The 20765-nt window shown below is 46.9% G+C and overlaps 1 protein-coding gene across 4 annotated transcripts in view; it reads right to left on the reverse strand.

The window, feature by feature from the left end:
- Window positions 1-16756: 16756 nt before the first annotated feature.
- Window positions 16757-20765, reverse strand: part of LOC140480940 (mitogen-activated protein kinase 15-like) — a 437971-nt gene continuing 433962 nt past the window's right edge. For all 4 annotated transcript variants that reach the window (XM_072576552.1, XM_072576551.1, XM_072576553.1 and 1 more), the window contains one exon: window positions 16757-17698. In XM_072576552.1, coding sequence (XP_072432653.1) covers window positions 17513-17698 — 186 coding nt within the window. In that variant the 3' untranslated portion in view covers window positions 16757-17512. The remainder of the gene's footprint in view (window positions 17699-20765) is intronic.

The raw sequence follows: 20765 nt of genomic DNA on the forward strand, positions 1-20765 counted from the left end.
GAGAACACAGGGAGCACAGGGAGCACAGAGAACACAGGGAGCACAGAGAACACAGGGAGCACAGAGAACACAGGGAGCACAGAGAACACAGGGAGCACAGAGAACACAGAGAACACAGGGAGCACAGAGAACACAGGGAGCACAGAGAACACAGAGAACACAGGGAGCACAGAGAACACAGGGAGCACAGGGAGCACAGAGAGCACAGAGAACACAGGGAGCACAGGGAGCACAGAGAGCACAGAGAACACAGAGAACACAGGGAGCACAGAGAACACAGGGAGCACAGAGAACACAGAGAACACAGGGAGCACAGAGAACACAGGGAGCACAGGGAGCACAGGGAGCACAGAGAACACAGGGAGCACAGAGAACACAGAGAGCACAGAGAACACAGAGAACACAGGGAGCACAGAGAACACAGAGAACACAGGGAGCACAGAGAACACAGGGAGCACAGAGAACACAGAGAGCACAGAGAACACAGAGAACACAGAGAGCACAGAGAACACAGAGAACACAGGGAGCACAGAGAACACAGGGAGCACAGAGAACACAGGGAGCACAGAGAACACAGAGAGCACAGAGAACACAGAGAACACAGGGAGCACAGAGAACACAGGGAGCACAGAGAACACAGGGAGCACAGAGAACACAGAGAACACAGGGAGCACAGAGAACACAGGGAGCACAGAGAACACAGGGAGCACAGAGAACACAGGGAGCACAGAGACCACAGAGAGCACAGAGAACACAGAGAACACAGGGAGCACAGAGAACACAGGGAGCACAGAGAACACAGGGAGCACAGAGAACACAGGGAGCACAGGGAGCACAGAGAGCACAGAGAACACAGGGAGCACAGGGAGCACAGAGAACACAGGGAGCACAGAGAACACAGGGAGCACAGAGAACACAGAGAGCACAGAGAACACAGAGAACACAGGGAGCACAGAGAACACAGGGAGCACAGAGAACACAGAGAGCACAGAGAACACAGAGAACACAGGGAGCACAGAGAACACAGGGAGCACAGAGAACACAGGGAGCACAGAGAACACAGAGAACACAGGGAGCACAGAGAACACAGGGAGCACAGAGAACACAGAGAGCACAGAGAACACAGAGAACACAGGGAGCACAGAGAACACAGAGAACACAGGGAGCACAGAGAACACAGGGAGCACAGAGAACACAGAGAGCACAGAGAACACAGAGAACACAGGGAGCACAGAGAACACAGGGAGCACAGAGAACACAGGGAGCACAGAGAACACAGGGAGCACAGAGACCACAGAGAGCACAGAGAACACAGAGAACACAGGGAGCACAGAGAACACAGGGAGCACAGAGAACACAGGGAGCACAGAGAACACAGGGAGCACAGAGAACACAGGGAGCACAGAGAGCACAGAGAACACAGGGAGCACAGGGAGCACAGAGAACACAGAGAACACAGAGAGCACAGAGAACACAGAGAACACAGAGAGCACAGAGAACACAGAGAACACAGGGAGCACAGAGAACACAGGGAGCACAGAGAACACAGGGAGCACAGAGAACACAGAGAGCACAGAGAACACAGAGAACACAGGGAGCACAGAGAACACAGGGAGCACAGAGAACACAGGGAGCACAGAGAACACAGAGAACACAGGGAGCACAGAGAACACAGGGAGCACAGAGAACACAGAGAGCACAGAGAACACAGAGAACACAGGGAGCACAGAGAACACAGAGAACACAGGGAGCACAGAGAACACAGGGAGCACAGAGAACACAGAGAGCACAGAGAACACAGAGAACACAGAGAGCACAGAGAACACAGAGAACACAGGGAGCACAGAGAACACAGGGAGCACAGAGAACACAGGGAGCACAGAGAACACAGAGAGCACAGAGAACACAGAGAACACAGGGAGCACAGAGAACACAGGGAGCACAGAGAACACAGGGAGCACAGAGAACACAGAGAACACAGGGAGCACAGAGAACACAGGGAGCACAGAGAACACAGGGAGCACAGAGACCACAGAGAGCACAGAGAACACAGAGAACACAGGGAGCACAGAGAACACAGGGAGCACAGAGAACACAGGGAGCACAGAGAACACAGGGAGCACAGGGAGCACAGAGAGCACAGAGAACACAGGGAGCACAGGGAGCACAGAGAACACAGAGAACACAGGGGGCTAACATTATCTGGGCTGACACCAAGTCTTACAGTTAACCTGAGAAGGTAACTTTTCAAAAAGTTTTGTGATTTACATATGACAGACGTGAAACTAACATGGTCATTCTAACAGATGAGAGACTTAACAAACAAGATCTTTTTGAATGTATAATTTAAGTTACATCACACTTTTGCTATAAATTCTGTGCCTTACAATCTTATTCTCCACAACCACCTGATGAAGGAGCAGCGCTCTGAAAGCTAGTGCTTCCAAATAAACCTGTTGGACTATAACCTGGTGTTGGGGGATTTGTAACTCTCAGGTAGTGTGTTCTACATCACAATAACTTGCCAACCTAATACCAATTCTTCCTGACTCTGGTCCATTTATTGATTTTCTTCAATCTGTATCTGTCTGGTCATGGACCCTCCTATCCCTGGAAACTGCTCCTTCCTGCTAACTCTGGGATTTTCAGCATTTCTGTCAAGTCTCCTCTGACCCTCCTGCTCCTCGGATGCTGCCTGACCTGCTGTGCTTTTCCAGCACCACTCTAATCCTGAACCTTCTCTGGACCAGTCCATCGTTTCCAGTATTCCCACACTGACTCAAATTTCTTGTTCCTGGAGCCATTCCTGTCAATCCCAATGTTCCAGATCCTGTGTTTCCAGGTTCATTTGGCTCTGTCCCACCTTTTCCAGGTGGTAATTAATCCACCTTTCGATTACTTCCAGTTGCTGGTGTTTGTTGTCTGTAACAGAGGTGAGAAGTTATTCACTAACACACCGGAGAAATACAACACGAGCTTCTGGTCTGCATAATGACATCCAATGAGTGACACATTTCGGTTTTCCTTTTGGTCCAGCAGTTCCTGCCTGTCTCTAATTGCCCCTTGAGAAGGTGGTGGTGCCTTCTCAATGTCCATGTGCTGTAGGTAGACCTAGAACTCTCTCCTTCACAGCACTGCCGCGCAACCAACAGCATCTCAAGTTGGCAGTTCATGCCACCTCCTCAAGGAGCAACTAAAGGCAGGCAATAAACATTGGAGCAATCAACAGGCACACAACCTACAAGGGAATAAAAACCAGGATCCTGCCTTGGAAAGTGATCCCATTCCTTCAACACCATGTGGGTGTAGTGGAAATGGTACTCACACCTGGCTCAGAGCAATATCAGAACTCTGCAGCAACCCTTCCAACCCAGTGACCAGGGGGAGTTTACCAGCAATGTATGCACCCTGCAATACTAAAGCTCACTCCACTGTTTCAAACTGAAGATAAAACTCTCTCTACACTGTCCCCCATCAAACACTCCCAGGACAGGGACAGCATGGGATTAGATACAGAGTAAAGCTCCCTCTACACTGTCTCCACATCAAACATCCCCAGGCAAGGGACAGAACAGGGTTTGATACATGGCTTCACAAGATCGATGTGTCAAGGTTGTTTCACCCTGTGGGAGAGTCTAGGGCCAGAGTACATCGTCTCAGGAGAAGGGGATCACATATTTTAAGACATAAATGGGAAGGAATTTCTTCTCTGAGGGGAGTGAATCTGTGGAAATCTTTACCAGAGGGATGTTGAGGCTGGGGAATTGAGTATAGTCAAGGCTGAGATAGAGAGAGTTTCAGTAAGGGAATCAAGGGTTATAGGGAAAAGGCAGGAAAGTAAAGCTGAGGATGGTGAGATCAGACACCATCTCATTGAACGATGGGCTGAATGGCCTACATCTGCTGCTCGTTTCTTACCTTTCATCTTCCAAGGATGGAGACCTTTTAGAATCGCCCACATTTTTATGGCTTACAAGGAAGTTGAACCTGGAAATATTGGAACATTTTTGATTAAAGAGGGATTTGACTGCATGACTTATGGGTGTTGTGTTCAATGGTAATTACAGAAGAGTTGGAGTTTGTAATGGTTCACCGATTGTTTACAGAAAGTAAAGTGACTTCAGGGAAGCAAAGTTCTTCAGAGAGATAAGATAGATTTATGATTTGAATTGCAAGTCAAGCTAGTTGATCAGGGCTCTGAGCTGAAGGTTGCCTAGCAACAGCCTCTGAACTGTCATTGCTGTGTTTCCCAGCAGCCTTCGGTGCATTAATTGAAGAGCGACATTCAGGCTGGAAAAGTTAGACTCTGACTGTTTGAAAACACAAGTAGAACCCCCTCAGGCAGAATCAGCAGTAAAGGACTCTCTTGGCTAAAATATTAGAATATCCTGAAAATATCAAATATCAGGGTATCCGAATACTCTCATCTAACCTGAAGTCCAATTTACAAACCTCATCGATTCTACAACTGTTCACATTCAGATCTTAACAACAGCTTGTTGAGTGGGTGAACAGAAGTCACCCCATTTGTTCCTCCTTTCATTTCAGACCCATGACTTTTTTCAAAACACAAATCCTTCTCACCTCTGCAGAGCTGAGTCAGCATTTATTGCCCATCCCGAGTTACCCTTGAACCCAGTGTCTCCCTAGACCATTTCCGAGGGCTGTTTCGACTCAATCACATTGCTGTGGGTGTGGAGTCATGTATAGTCCAAACCCAATAAGGCTGGTATACTTCCTTCCCTGAAGAACATTAATGACCCATGGATTTTTATTAAAAATCAGCAACATTTAGATTAGATTAAAGTGTGGAAACAGGCCCTTCGGCCCAGCAAGACCACACCGACACACTACCCACCCAGACCCCTACCCTAACACTACAGGCAATTTAGCATGGCCAATTCACCTACCCTGCACATTTTTGGACTGTGGGAGGAAACCGGAGCACCCGGAGGAAACCCACACAGACACGGGGAGAATGTGCAAACTCCACACAGTCAGTCGCCTGAGTTGGGAATTGAACCCGTGTCTCTGGCGCTGTGAGGCAGCTGTGCTAACCACTGTGCCACACATTTCTCTTTCTCATCCTCGCTCAGTGCAATGTCCTCTTGATCAGAATCCTGATATGAATGTTTACGTGGTCACCATTACGCTAGCCTTTTATTCCAGAACGTTAACAAATTCAAATTTCTCTTTTTGACAGAGTGGACTTGAATACAAATCACACATTAACCTGAACCCCACTCAGTGACATTAACACTGCACCTGCGCCCTAACTGCCCGTTTTTAAAAATTAATATTCACTCACGGAACGTGAGCCAGACGGGCTTTTCCAACAATCCACCACGGATCCATGGTCATCATTAGATTCTTAATTCCAGAGTTTTATTAAATTCAAGTTCCAGCATCTGTCGTGTTGGGATTTGAACCTGGGTCCCCATAATATTAGCTGAGTTTCTGGATTAATAACCTAGTGATAATACCATTAGTCCATTGCCTCCCCGTGAGATCAAGGCCCCATCAAGGAGCCCTGGCAAAACTGGAGTCAATGGGTACAGGGGGCAAACTCTCTGCTGGTTAATGTCATACCAGGCACACAGGAAGATGGTTGTGATTGTGGAGGGTCAGTCATCTCAGCTCCAGGACATCTCTGCAGGAGTCCCTCAGGGTAGTGTCCTCCACCCGATCATCTTCAGCTGCTTCATCAATGACCTTGCCTCCATCATAAGGTCAAAATTGGGAATGTTCACTTATGATTGCACAACGTTCAGCACCATTTGCGACTCCTCAGGTACTGAAGCAGACCATGTCCATGTTCAAACACAACGAGGTCGAGACAATATCCAGGTTTGGGCTGACAAGGGACTATAAAGTTTGTGCCACACAAAGACAAGGCAATGACCATCTCCAATAAAAGACAATCTAATCACTGCCACTTGACATCCAATGGTGTTCCCATCACTGACTCCCCCACTATCAACATATCTGGAGTTACTATTGACCAGCAAGTAAATTGGACTTGCCACATAAACAGAATGACTACAAGAGCAGGTCAGGTCAGGGAATCCTGCAGCAAGTAACCCACCTCCTCTCTCCCCAAAGCCTGTCCACCACCTACAAGGCACAAGGCAGGAGTGTGATGGAATACTCCCCACGTGCCCTGGATGGGGGCAGCTCCAACAACACTCAAGAGGCTCAACACCATCCAGGACAAAGCAGTCTGCTTCGATGGCACCTTCCAAAGTGAGGGGCAAAGTGGGGATTAGAATGGGTGGGATATTAAAGTGTGCAGGGCATGTGGGGGAATGGGGTTGGACTGGATGGAATATTAAATACACATTTACACCAACTGGTTCACTCTGATGGGGACGCCCACTCACCTGTGTCTTTGTGAAGTCTCTCTGAGTTATTCCCTGGTTCCATTGGGAGATCTTGTCGTTTCCCAGAGCGGTGTTCCAGGCCGGATTGATTCTCTCAGCTCCTTGCTGTTGTCTTTTTGATTGCGTGTCAGTGTCTGTCCCACCCTCTGCTCAGTTCGTGTGAGTACCTTGTCTCTTCACCTTCCACCTGTCTGACTCCACCTGCTCTACAAACAAATCCACACAACCACATGTAAATCTCACTGTGCAGCATTGCGTCAGTGTGGGATTGTAAGCAGCTAGGCAAACGTGAGACCTGCAGATGCTGGAAACCAGAGTTAGATTAGAGTGGTGCTGGAAAAGCTCAACAGGTCAGGCAGCATCCGAGGAGCAGGAAAATCGACATTTCGGGCAAAAGCCCTTCATCAGGAACACCTGAAACGTCGATTTTCCTGCTCCTCGGATGCTGCCTGACCTGCTGTGCTTTTCCAGCACCACACTGATCTAAACTCTGGGATTGTATGCCTCAACTTGGACCATCCTATCACACAGACCTCTGTCAACCCTGTGTCTGCTGCCAGGTTTTGGGGGGGAGGTGGAGGGTGGGGGAGGTGGGGGTGGTGAGGGGGGTTAATTGGAGGGTGAGGGAGGTGGGTGTCTACTGCAGAGAGTTTCAGTTTCCAGTGGGTCTCTAAGTTCTTTGGCCAAAGTGGCATACTGTGCAGATAGATCAGTCTGCAAATTCCTCCCATTTAGGCCAGTTTAAGTAATTTCACAATCGATCCAGGAACATTCTGACATGGGAACCTGGTTGTTTAAACAAATCCTCTCTGGGGATGTCTCCACTTGATGTGGGTAAGTTTTACAGCTTAAGGACTCTGATTCTGTACTCAATGGCGTTTAGAAAGATGAGGTTCGGGATGATCTGCTTAAAATGGATACAATACTGAGAGGCCCGGAGAGAGAGAGGACATGGAGAAGATGTTTCCAACAGTAGGAGAGACGAGGACCCAAGGGCACAGCCTCAAGGTGAAGGGACAACCATTCAGAACTGAGATGAGGAGGAATTTCTTCAGCCAGAGCGGGGTGACTCTGTGGAAAACAGTGTTGCAGAGGGCTGCTGAGGCAAGTCACAGTGTATTTAAAACAGAGGTGAATAACTTCTTGATTAATAAAAGGTTCAAACGTTCCAGGGAGAAGGCAGGAAAAAGGGGTTGTGAAACATATCAGCCATGATCGAATGGTGGCACAGACTTGATGGGCTGAATGGCCTAAGTCTGCTCCTGTACCTTAAGAAGTGTTTGTAACCAAAACATCAGGCACAGTTTGGCCCTGCACATCACAAACATTCCATTGGAAATACAGGGACAGAGAGGAGACATACAGAGGGCGAGTGGAACAGAGTAAGGAACCAAGGGAGTGACAAATAGACTGGGAGAGAGGGGATATATAAACAAGGTGCAAGGGAAGGTCGCACTGTCCCTTGAGTCTGTTCCGCCATTCAATAAGATCGTGTTTGATTCGATTTTCACCTCAGATTCTCTGATAACCTTTCACCCCCTTAAAAGAATGTCTCGACATCTAACTCAAAAGTTTCAAGGATTCTACTTTCACCACCTTTTTCAAGATATTTCCAGCACATAGAGAAGGAGAAAGTGAGGAGATTCCTGTTTCTCTGCTACATTGATGACTGTATCGACCCCAGGCTGTGCTCCCACGAGGAGGTTGAACAGTTCATCAACTTCACCAATGCCTTCCACCCTGACCTTAAGTTCACCTGGACCATCTCAGACACCTCCCTCCCCTTCCTAGACCTCTCCATCACTATCTCCAGCAATCGACTAACCACGGACATCTACTACAAACCCACTGACTCTCACAGCTACCTAGAACACAACACCTCCCACCCTGCCTCCTGTAAAAACACTATCCCTTATTCCCAATTCCTCTGCCTCAGCCACATCTGCTCCCAGGAGAACCAATTCCACCCTAGAACATCCCAGATGACCTCCTACTTCAAAGAACACAATTTCCCCTCCCACGTGGTTGATGATGCCCTCCAGCACATCTCATACACAACCTGCATCTCTGCCCTTGAACCCCACCCGTCCAATTGCAACAAGGACTGAACAACCCCCACCCCCACCCCCACCCAGTCCTCTCCACCAATCTCTGTATACATCGCATCATCCTCCGCCATTTCCGCCACCTACAAACAGATCCCATCGCCTATTACGGATATATTTCCCTCCTCACCCTTGTCAGCATTTTGGAGAGACCATTCCCTCCACAACACCCTCATTAGAACCACATACCCCCACCAGCCCACACCCCACTCCGGCACCTTCCCCTGCCACTGCAGGAAGTGCAAAACCTGGGTCCACACCACTCGCCTCATCTCCATCCAAGGCCCCAAAGAATCCTTCCACATCCGACAGAAATTTATCTGTAATTCCGCACACATCATCCACTGTGTCCATTGTTCTCAATGTGGTGTCCCCTACATTGGGGAGACAGGACGCCAACTTACGGATCATTTCAGAGAACGATCTCTGAGACACCCACACCAACCAAACCCACCGCACTGTAGCTGAACACTTCAACTCCCCCTCCCGCTCCACCAAAGACATGCAGGTCCTGGGCCTCCTCCATCGCCACTCCCTCACCACCCAACGCCTGGAGGAAGAACGCCTCATCTTCCGGTTTGGGACCCTGTAACCAAACGGGATCAATGTGGATTTCACCAGTTTCCTCATTTCCCCTCCCCCCATCTTACTCCAGTTTCAAGCCTCCAACCCAGCTCCGCCCTCTTGACCTGTCCACCTTCCCTCCCATCTATCCGCTCCACCCTCCCATCTGACCTATCAACTTTACCCCCACCTCCATCCACCTATCGCACACTCAGCTACCTTCCCCCCCCTTCACCCCCCAGCCCAACCCCCCTCCCATTTATCTCTCAGAACCCCCTCGGCTCACAACCTCATTGCTGATGAAGGGCTTAATGCCCGAAACGTCGATTCTCCTGCTCCTTGGACGCTGCCTGACCTGCTGTGCTTTTCCAACACCACACGCAGCCCATAAAGAAGCCAGTCGGCCCATCCTGCTGTGCTGGTAAACAAAGATCTGACTTCACGAAATCCCATTTCTTTTTGACCCATAGCCCTGGAGGTTATGGCAATGCAAATGAATATTTAAATACTGCTCAAAGATTATGCAAGTTTCTGACCCTTTTTCTGAGTGTATTCAGCTTGAATCTTTTGTTTCAATCATTGATGTGGAAAATATTCACATTGCTGTAAAATCTAACCTAATTGCAGATATATTATCCCAAGTGTACTGTGCTGGGGGAAATTAAAGGTTAAAGACTATAAATACTACGGTTTTTAAGATTACAAAAGGGATGAAGTTTTAAAACGAATTTGTAAAAGTGTTTCATCCTATCAGGATGGAGGCATGTAAAGACGCTGTCTTTTTATTTCCCTGACTTTTTGATTGTGAACTGAAATGGGTAAAAGCCTGTTTTAAAACACAACGATTGTGGAAGGGATTGCTGCACTTGGAATATTGCATGCAATTCTGGTCTCCTTCCTATCGGAAAGATGTTGTGAAACTTGAAAGGGTTCAGAAAAGATTTACAAGGATTTTGCCAGGGTTGGAGGATCTGAGCTACAGGGAGAGGCTGAACAGGCTGGGGCTGTTTTCCCTGGAGCGTCGGAGGCTGAGGGGTGACCTTATAGAGATTTACAAAATCATAAGGGGCATGGATAGGATAAATAGACAAAGTCTTTTCCCTGGGGTCGGGGAATCCAGAACTAGAGGGTATAGGTTTAGGATGAGAGGGGAAAGATATAAAAGAGACCTAAGGGGCAACTTTTTCACGCAGAGGGTGGTACGTGTATGGATTGAGCTGCCAGAGGATGTGGTGGAGGCTGGTACAATTACAACATTTAAAAGGCATTTGGATGGGTATATGAATAGGAAGGGTTTGGAGGGATATGGGCCGGGTGCTGGCAGGTGGGACTAGATTGGGTTGGGATATCTGGTCGGCATGGACGGGTTGGACCGAAGGGTCTATTTCCGTGCTGTACATCTCTATGACTCTATGACTCTAAGTTGCTGACAATAATTGTGAAGTGCTGTTTACACTGTTTAGCTCAGCCAGTGGTGGGAGTTTTGTTGCAGACGAACTGGCACCAGGAGGTGTGCACACAGTGAGATTCACCTGGCAACAGCTCACTGAATAGCTTGTGGGGTGATGGCCAGTTGTTAATACCAAAGGCCTGTCTGCTGTTTCACCTCACTGCAAATTCAATTCCACTATTCCCCATGTCATCAGGGAAATTAACCATTTTTTAAAATATGCAGAATTCCCCAATTAACCTCACCTTCAGACCCAGGCAAGCATGGGTGAGTATTTACAAAAACCACCATTTATAATTAGACTTTATCAACAGATAAAGAATTACGGATTGACAGGATAAATCCTACCAGTTAAAACTATAATCCTCTAATAGTAAAATATTAGTCAGGGCTGGTGGTTTAACCTGAGGGTCTCAGGCAAAGGTGAGGTTGAAATTGAGGGTTTGGTTAAGAAAAAGAAGGAAGCATATGTCAGGTATAGACAGGATAGATCGAGTGAATCCTCCGAAGAGTATAAAGGAAGTAGGAGTATACTTAAGAGGGAAATCAGGAGGGCAAAAAGGGGACATGAGATAGCTTTGGTAAATAGAATTAAGGGGAATCCAAAGAGATTTCACAAATACATTAAGAACAAAAGGGTAACTAGGGAGAGAATAGGGCCCCTCAAAGATTAGCAAGGCAGGAGATGGGGGAGATGGGGGAGATACTAAACAAGTATTTTGCATCAGTATTTTCTGTGGAAAAGGACATGGAAGATAAAGACTGTGGGGAAATAGATGGTGACATCTTGAAAAATGTCCATATTACAGAGGAGGAAGTGCTGGGTGTCTTGAAATGCATAAAAGTGGATAAATCCCCAGGACCTGATCAGGTGTCCCCGAGAACTCTGTGGGAAGCTAGAGAAGTGATTGCTGGGCCTCTTGCTGAGATATTTGTATCATCGATAGTCACAGTTGAGGTGCCGGAAGACTGGAGGTTGGCAAACGTGGTGCCACTGTTTAAGAAGGGCGGTAAAGACAAGCCAGGGAACTATAGACCAGTGAGCCTGACCTCGGTGGTGGGCAAGTTGTTGGAGGGAATCCTGAGGGACAGGATGTACATGTATTTGGAAAGGCAAGGACTGATTAGGGATAAGAATAGAGTGGTGCTGGAAAAGCACAGCAGATCAGGCAGCATCCAAAGAGCAGGGAAATTGACATTTCGGGCAAAAGCCCTTCACCAGGAATGAGGTCAACATGGCTTTGTGCATGGGAAATCAAGTCTCACAAACTTGAGTTTCCCAGTGGATGTGATCTATCTGGACTTCAGTAAGGCGTTCGACAAGGTTCCCCATGAGAGACTGATTAGCAAGGTTAGATCTCATGGAATACAGGGAGAGCTAGCCATTTGGATACAGAACTGGCTCAAAGGTAGAAGACAGAGGGTGGTGGTGGAGGGCTGTTTTTCAGACTGGAGGCCTGTGACCAGTGGAGTGCCACAAGGATCGGTGCTAGACCCTCTACTTTTTGTCATTTATGTAAATGATTTGGATGCGAGCATAAGAGGGACAGTGAGTAAGTTTGCAGATGACACCAAAATTGGAGGTGTAGTGGACAGCGAAGAGGGTTACCTCAGATTACAACAGGATCTGGACCAGATGGGCCAATGGGCTGAGAAGTGGCAGATGGAGTTTCATTTAGATAAATGTGAGGTGCTGCATTTTGGGAAAGCAAATCTTAGCAGGACCTATACACTTAATGGTAAGGTCCTAGGGAGTGTTGCTGAACAAAGAGACCTTGGAGTGCAGGTTCATAGCTCCTTGAAAGTGGAGTCACAGGTAGATAGGATAGTGAAGAAGGCGTTTGGTATGCTTTCCTTTATTGGTCAGAGTATTGAGTACAGGAGTTGGGAGGTCATGTTGCGGCTGTACAGGACATTGGTTAGGCCACTGTTGGACTATTGCATGCAATTCTGGTCTCCTTCCTATCAGAAAGATGTTTTGAAACTTGAAAGTGTTCAGAAAAGATTTACAAGGATGTTGCCAGGGTTGGAGGATCTGAGCTACAGGGAGAGGCTGAACAGGCTGGGGCTGTTTTCCCTGGAGCGTCGGAGGCTGAGGAGTGACCTTATAGAGGTTTACAAAATCATGAGGGGCATGGATAGGGTAAATAGACAAAGTCTTTTCCCTGGGGTCGTGGAGTCCAGAACTAGAGGGCATAGGTTTAGGGTGAGAGGGGAAAGATATAAAAGAGACCTAAGGGGCAACTTTTTCACACAGAGGGTGGTTCGTGTATGGAATGAGCTGCCAGAGGAACTGGTGGAGGCTGGTACAATTGCGACATTTAAAAGGCATTTGGATGGGTATATGAATAGGAAGGGTTTGGAGGGATATGGGCCAGGTACTGGCAGGTGGGACTAGATTGGGTTGGGTTATCTGGTCAGCATGGACGGGTTGGACCGAGGGGTCTGTTTCCGTGCTGTGAGTCATTGAGGAGAATCCCGGTAACCTCATCTAGTACAGAAATTGAAGCCAAGCTGCTATTACTCTGCATTGTAAACTAGCTGTCCAGCAAACTGAGCTAACTTTCAGTTAGTTGGGACAGGCGGGGAAGACAATAGACAATAGACAATAGGTGAAGGAGTAGGCCATTCTGCCCTTCGAGACTGCACCACCATTCAATATGATCATGGCTGATCATCCTTAATCAGTATCCTGTTCCTGCCTTATCTCCATAACCCTTGACTCCACTATCCTTGAGAGCTCTATCCAACTCTTTCTTAAATGAATCCAGAGACTGGGCTTCCACTGCCCTCTGGGGCAGAGCATTCCACACAGCCACCACTCTCTGGGTGAAGACGTTTCTCCTCATCTCTGTCCTAAATGGTCTACCCCTTATTTTTAAGCTGTGTCCTCTGGTTCGGGACTCACCCATCAGCGGAAACATGTTTCCTGCCTCCAGAGTGTCCAATCCTTTAATAATCTTCTACGTCTCAATCAGATCCCCTCTCAGTCTTCTAAACTCAAGGGTATACAGCCCAGTTGCTCCAGTCTTTCAGTGTAAGGTAGTCCCGTCATTCCAGGAATTGACCTCGTGAACCTACGCTGCACTCCCTCAATAGCCAGAACGTCTTTCCTCAAATTTGGAGACCAGAACTGCACACGATACTCCAGGTGTGGTCTCACCAGGGCCCTGTACAGCTGCAGAAGAACCTCTTTGCTTCTATACTCAATCCCTCTTGTTATGAAGGCCAGCATGCTATTAGCCTTCTTCACTACCTGCTGTACCTGCATGCTTACCTTCATTGACTGGTGTACAAGAACACCCAGATCTCTCTGTACTGCTCCTTTACATAAATTGATTCCATTTAGGTAGTAATCTGCCTTTCCTGTTCTTGCCACCAAAGTGGATAACCATTCATTTATCCACATTAAACTGCATCTGCCATGCATCTGACCACTCACCTAACCTGTCCAGGTCACCCTGTAATCTCCTAATATCCTCCTTACATTTCACCCTGCCACCCAGCTTAGTATCATCAGCAAATTTGCTAATGTTATTGCTAATACCATCTTCTATATCATTAATATATATTGTAAAAAGCTGCAGTCCCAGCACTGATCCCTGCGGTATCCCACTGGTCACTGCCTGCCATTCCGAAAGGGAGACGTTTATCACTACTCTTTGTTTCCTATCAGCCAACCAACTTTCAATCCAAGTTAGTACTTTGCCCCCAGTACCATGCGCCCTAATTTTGCTCACTAACCTCCTATGTGGGACTTTATCAAAAGCTTTCTGAAAGTCCAGGTACACTACATCCACTGGATCTCCCTTCTCCATCTTCAGAGTTACATCCTCAAAAAATTCCAGAAGATTAGTCAAGCATGATTTCCCCTTCATAAATCCAAGCTGACTCTGACCTATCCTGTTATGCAGATGTGTTGTAATTTCATCCTTTATAATAGACTCCAGCATCTTTCCCACCACTGAGGTCAGACTAACTGGTCTATAATTTCCTGCTTTCTCTCTCCCACCTTTCTTAAAAAGTGGTATAACATTAGCTATTCTCCAATCCGCAGGAACTGATCCTGAATCCATTGAACTCTGGAAAATAATCACCAACATATCCCCGATTTCTCGAGCCACCTCCTTCAGTACCCTGGGATGTAGACCATCAGGCCCCAGGGACTTCTCAACCTTCAGACCTAACAGTCTCTCCAACACCAATTCCTGGCAAATATAAATTCCCTTTAAGTTCAGGTCCTTCAGCCACTGTTACCTCAGGGAGATTGCTTGTGTCTTCCCCAGTGAACACAGATCTGAAGTACCAATTCAATTCTTCTGCCATTTCTCCGTTCCCGCAATATATTCCCCTGTTTCTGTCTTCAAGGGCCCAAGTTTAGTCCTAACCATTTTTTTCCCTTTCACATACCTAAACAAGCTTTTACTATCCTCCTTTATGTTATTGGCCAGTTTACCTTTGTACCTCATTTTCTTTCCTGCGTATTTCCTTCTTAGTAATCCTCTGTTGCTCTTTAAAAGCTTCCCAGTCCTCCGTTTTCCCACTTATCTTTGCTATGTTATACTTTTTCTCTTTTAACTTTATATGTTTCTTAACTTCCCTCGTCAGCCACAGCCACCCATGCCTCCACCTGGGATCTTTCTTCCTTTTTGGAATGAACTGATCCTGCAACTTCTGCATTATACCCAGAAATATCCGCCATTGTTCCTCCACAGTCATCCCTGCGAAGGTATTGCACCATTGAACTTTGACCTGCTCCTCCCTCATAGCTCCATAGTTCCCTTTATTCAACTGAAATATTGTCACTTCCGATTGTACCCTCTCCCTCTCAAATTGCAGATTGAAGCTTATTGTATTATGGTCACTACTTCCCAATGGCTCCTTCACTTCGAGGTCCCTGATCAATTCTGGTCCGTTGCACAATACCAGATCCAGAATTGCCTTCTCCCTGGTCAGGTCCAGCACCAGCTGCTCTAAGAATCCATCTCTGAGGCACTCCACAAAGTCTCTTTCTTGAGGTCCAATACCATCCTGATTCTCCCAGTCTACCTGCATGTTAAAATCCCCCATAACAACTGTAGTAACATCTTTGCAATAGGCCAATTTCAGCTCCTGATTAACTTACATCCGACGTCCAGACTACTGTTTGGACCTTTTCTCTGCAATATAAATATACCTCAAATCTGAAGAAAGCCAGTTTATTCCAACTAGTGAGTGCTGGAATTTATAATTTGTTAACCAGTTATTGAAAGCCTCCAGTACACCAGTGAATATACCTGGGAGAGAGAGATTGAGGACAAAAAGGTCTTGGCAAGGGGAAAAGAATCACTACAGCAATCGCAACAGATACAGAGCAGGGACCTGCCTTCTGAGTTTTTAATGACCAACGACACCAATGCCTTGCGTGTGTGTGTATGCACGTGTATAAGGAGAGTTTGGTAAGGCGGTTAGTGTTTTAACTCGTCGAGTTGCATAAGAACTAGTAATTAATCAAGAACACTTTACCAGTGAAACGATCATGGCGATCTCTTCACGACCTCTCACTCCAACATTCAGCTTTCTCTTCAGAAGGTTTAGCCCAGAGAGAAATTATGCAGCTAACTAATACAAAATGATACTAACTTTGGGTTTAATACTCACAGTAGCTAAGATCACCATGAAGCACCCTCCTTCTCAACACTACCTGAGCTGTACGACTCTCAGGCAAAACCTACACCAATTGTCTCTTTTGGCCCTCTCATCTGGCGAAACTAGGGCAGCTTTGCATTTCTTTGCAACAAATAGAAATTCTTGTTAAACACAGAACATAATTTGTGCTTTGTTAACCTGGGACTAAAAAGCCAGAAATAATAGGGGGAAACTTGTGTACTTCCATAAAGACTTTAATTTTGTGACGACTGCAAGAACGGTTTGATGACCAACTGGTAGGCCCAGCAAAACGGGACAACGGAGGGAGTGCCCCACTGTCAGAGGGTCAGTGCTGAGGGAGTGCCGCACTGTCGGAGGGTCAGTGCCGAGGGAGCGCCGCACTGTCGGAGGGTCAGTGCCGAGGGAGTGCTGCACTGTCGGAGGGTCAGTGCCGAGGGAGCGCCGCACTGTCGGAGGGTCAGTGCCGAGGGAGTGCTGCACTGTCACGTACTCACTGCTTCTCCCAGGTCATTGCTATCGAGGCACACTGACTAGATTGGGGAAGGGTGTGCTACTCTATCAGCTGTTGTGTTTTGGTGATGAGAATAACATTCGAATAAAGAAACAGAGAAATTTGTTGTGTGTTTATTAAACATCTAGAAAAATCACTGACATTTCTGACATAGCTACAGATATTCATTTTAACAAAAGATTTGTGGTCAATTATCAAACATTCCCCAAGCAAATATTTACAGAAAACAGGAATCACAAACAGTTAAAACCAAGTTCTTGAGTGGAGTCAAATCCCTGGGTGAGATTGGTTGGAGAACTGAGGAAAGGCCATCAACAATTCAAAGCGGGAGTCAAGCCCACTCAATCCTGGACTCAGGCTGGAAAGGAATTCCAGTCTGAATCACAGACCCCAGACACAGACAAAATCCCCACCCAACTCCAGGTTCCCCTACGATGACAATCCCATCTCATACCCTAAAGGCACTTTCACAGGCCTATTCAAGACAGAGTGCGTGTCAGAGAGCAGCAGACAGAGCTGTGATGTGTATCCAACTCTGCAGGTTGTAATGAGAGGACAGGCTAAAGGAGAGATCATCATACTGTGGGATCCACATCAGTGGAACAAGGTACCAGTTTCTCCACATGGCTGATTGCATAGAGTTAATCATTCACATTAAAAGGTCATTTTTTTCCGATCAGGTGCTGATGTCCTAATGGTTTTGGCACTTGTGGAACATTCCCAGCTGAAAGTGTTTGCCAATAGCCACTGGACTGGATTATTGCCGACAGCTGATTCTTGTATAACTCTCGCGCAGGTTCCCTATTGGCGCACCCCACCCAGTGCACTGTCTGACCTGTGCTGTCCTGGGGAGCTACGGCTTATTTTGGATCTGCAGGTGACGCAGGTTTTCTAGCCCAGTTTGACTGATAACCCCGTAGGTCTGGCAATAGCTGCCCCAAGCAGCTTTTGGATTCCCTGCTGCTTCCATATTCGACGTCATCTGGAACATCTTCTTAAAGGGGCGGCTCTCTCGTGGTTGTGACTGTGGCCTCTGATTCTGCAAAACAGGAATACAAGCTTTCTCCCAAAGTATTTCACAAAACATAGCTCAGAGCACTTGACCCTATCAAAACCCAAAATAGTACAGGCAGATACACCAACTGCGAGGCAGGCAGCAGCTGTGGCCAGACAGAGAGAGAGAGACAGAGAGAGAGAGAGACAGGAGAAACAGAAAAAGAGAGATCAAGAGACAGGGAGAGAGAGGTGAAGGCAACATGAAATAGAGAGAGTGAGTGAGGCAGAGACAGAGAAAGAGGCACCGAGACAGGGAGAGAGAGTGGGAGGGAGAGAGAGTGGGAGGGAGAGAGAGTGGGAGGGAGAGAGAGTGGGAGGGAGAGAGAGTGGGAGGGAGAGAGAGTGGGAGGGAGAGAGAGTGGGAGGGAGAGAGAGTGGGAGGGAGAGAGAGTGGGAGGGAAGGAGAGGGGAGAGATAGCAAGGCAAGAGAGAGACACAGGAGAGACAGAGCGAGTGAGAGAACAAGACAAGCAGAACCTTGGATGCTGCCTGAACTGCTGTGCTCTTCCAGCACCACTAATCCAGAAGCAGAAAGAGATGACCAGTCATCAGTGCTGATCCAAACCACTGTCCCACCAATCAATGATGTTAAACCTTTGAACAGCAGAATGCAAATTTACATGTAAATGTAAATATTCATTTTCAGCCACATATCTATATCACAATATAATCAAACTCAGGTGAGAGAAGCTCCTGAATTTAAAACACAGCATTCACTTCCGCACATTACAGTGAATACATGGAACCCAGACCATTTATATCCATGTTTAACCTCCATGTGACCAAACAGCTCCTCATGTTCCCTCAAGCCCTATTCCATTAACCCTCAATCTCATCTCAGCTTTCAAAAACATGAATCAACTTGTTCAGACATGTCCTGACAGATTCTAGGGGAACTAGTACTTGAACTCAGATCATCTGCCAAAATGTGGCAAGACTGCCACTGTGTCATAGAGTCATAGAGATGCACAGCATGGAAACAGACCCTTCGGTCCAACCCGTCCATGCTGACCAGATATCCCAACCCAATCTAGTCCCACCTGCCAGAACCCGGCCATATCCCTCCAAACCCTTCCTATTCATATACCCAACCAAATGCCTCTTAAATGTTGTAATTGTACCAGCCTCCACCACATCCTCTGGCAGCTCATTCCAGACACGTACCACCCTCTGTGTGAAAATGGTGCCCCTTAGGTCTCTTTTATATCTTTCCCCTCTCACCCTAAACCTATGCTCTCTAGTTCTAGACTCCCCGGCCCCAGTAAAAAGACTTCTTCTATTTATCCTATCCTTGCACCTCTTAATTTTGTAAACCTCTCAGCCTCCGACGCTCCAGGGAAAACAGCCCCAGCCTGTTCAGCCTCTCCCTGTAGCTCAGATCCTCCAACCCTGGCAACATCTTTGTAAATCTTTTCTGAACCCTTTCAAGTTTCATAACATGTTTCCGATAGGAAGGAGACCAGAATTGCACGCAATATTCCAACAGTGGCCCAACCAATGTCCTGTACAGCCACAACATGACCTCCCAACTCCTGTACTCAATACTCTGACCAATAAAGGAAAGCATACCAAACGCCTTCTTCACTATCCTATCTACCTGCGACTCCACTTTCAAGGAGCTATGAACCTGCACTCCAAGGTCTCTTTGTTCAGCAACACTCCCTAGGACCTTGCCATTAAGTGTATAAGTGCTGCTAAGATTTGCTTTCCCAAAATGCAGCACCTCCCATTTATCTGAATTAAACTCCATCTGCCACTTCTCAGCCCATTGGCCCAGATCCTGTTGTAATCGGAGGTAACCCTCTTCACTGTCCACTACACCTCCAATTTTGGTGTCATCTGCAAACTTACTAACTGTACCTCTTATGCTCACATCCAAATCATTTATGTAAATGACAAAAAGTAGAGGGCCCAGCACCGATCCTTGTGGCACTCCACTGGTCACAGGCCTCCAGTCTGAAAAACAACCCTCCACCACCACCCTCTGTCTTCTACCTTTGAGCCAGTTCTGTATCCAAATGGCTAGCTCTCCCTGTATTCCATGAGATCTAACCTTGCTAATCAGTGTCCCATGGGGAACCTTGTTGAACACCTTACTGAAGTCCATATAGATCACATCCCTCATCAATCTTTTTTGTTACTTCTTCAAAAAATTCAATCAAGTTTGTGAGACATGATTTCCACACACAAAGCTGTGTTGACTATCCCTAATCAGTCCTTGCGTTTCCAAATACATGTACATCCTGTCCCTCAGGATTCCCTCCAACAACTTGCCCACCACCGAGGTCAGGCTCACTGGTCTATAGTTCCCTGGCTTGTCTTTACCGCCCTTCTTAAACAGTGGCACCACGTTTGCCAACCTCCAGTCTTCCAGCACCTCACCTGTGACTATCGATGATACAAATATCTCAGCAAGAGGCTCAGCAATCACTTCTCTAGCTTCCCACAGAGTTCTCGGGTACACCTGATCAGGTCCTGGGGATTTCAAGACATCCAGCACTTCCTCCTCTGTAATCTGGACATTTTGCAAGATGTCACCATCTATTTCCCCACAGTCTATATCTTCCATATCCTTTTCCACAGTAAATACGGATGCAAAATATTCATTTACTTTCTCCCCCACTTTCTGTGGTTCCACACAAAGGCCGCCTTGCTGATCTTTGAGGGGGCCTATTCTCTCCCTTAAATATTGTCCTTAAATATTTGTAAAAACCCTTTGGATTCCCCTTAATTCTATTTGCCAAGGCTATCTCATGTCCCTGTTTTGCCCTCCTGATTTCCCTCTTAAGTATACTCCTACTGCCTTTATAATCTTCTAAGGATTCACTCGATCTATCCTGTCTATACCTGACATATGCTTCCTTTTTATTCTTAATCAAACCCTCAAATTCTCTAGTCATCCAGCATTCCCTATACCTACCAGCCTTCCCTTTCACCCTAACAGGAATATACTTTCTCTGGATTCTTGTTATCTCATTTCTGAAGGCTTCCCATTTTCCAGCCTCCAATCAGCTTTTGAAAGTTCTTGGCCTAATACCGTCAAAATTAGC

This window comes from Chiloscyllium punctatum, chromosome 8 (genome assembly GCF_047496795.1).
Source record: "Chiloscyllium punctatum isolate Juve2018m chromosome 8, sChiPun1.3, whole genome shotgun sequence".
In the NCBI taxonomy this organism is placed as follows: Eukaryota; Metazoa; Chordata; class Chondrichthyes; order Orectolobiformes; family Hemiscylliidae; genus Chiloscyllium; species Chiloscyllium punctatum.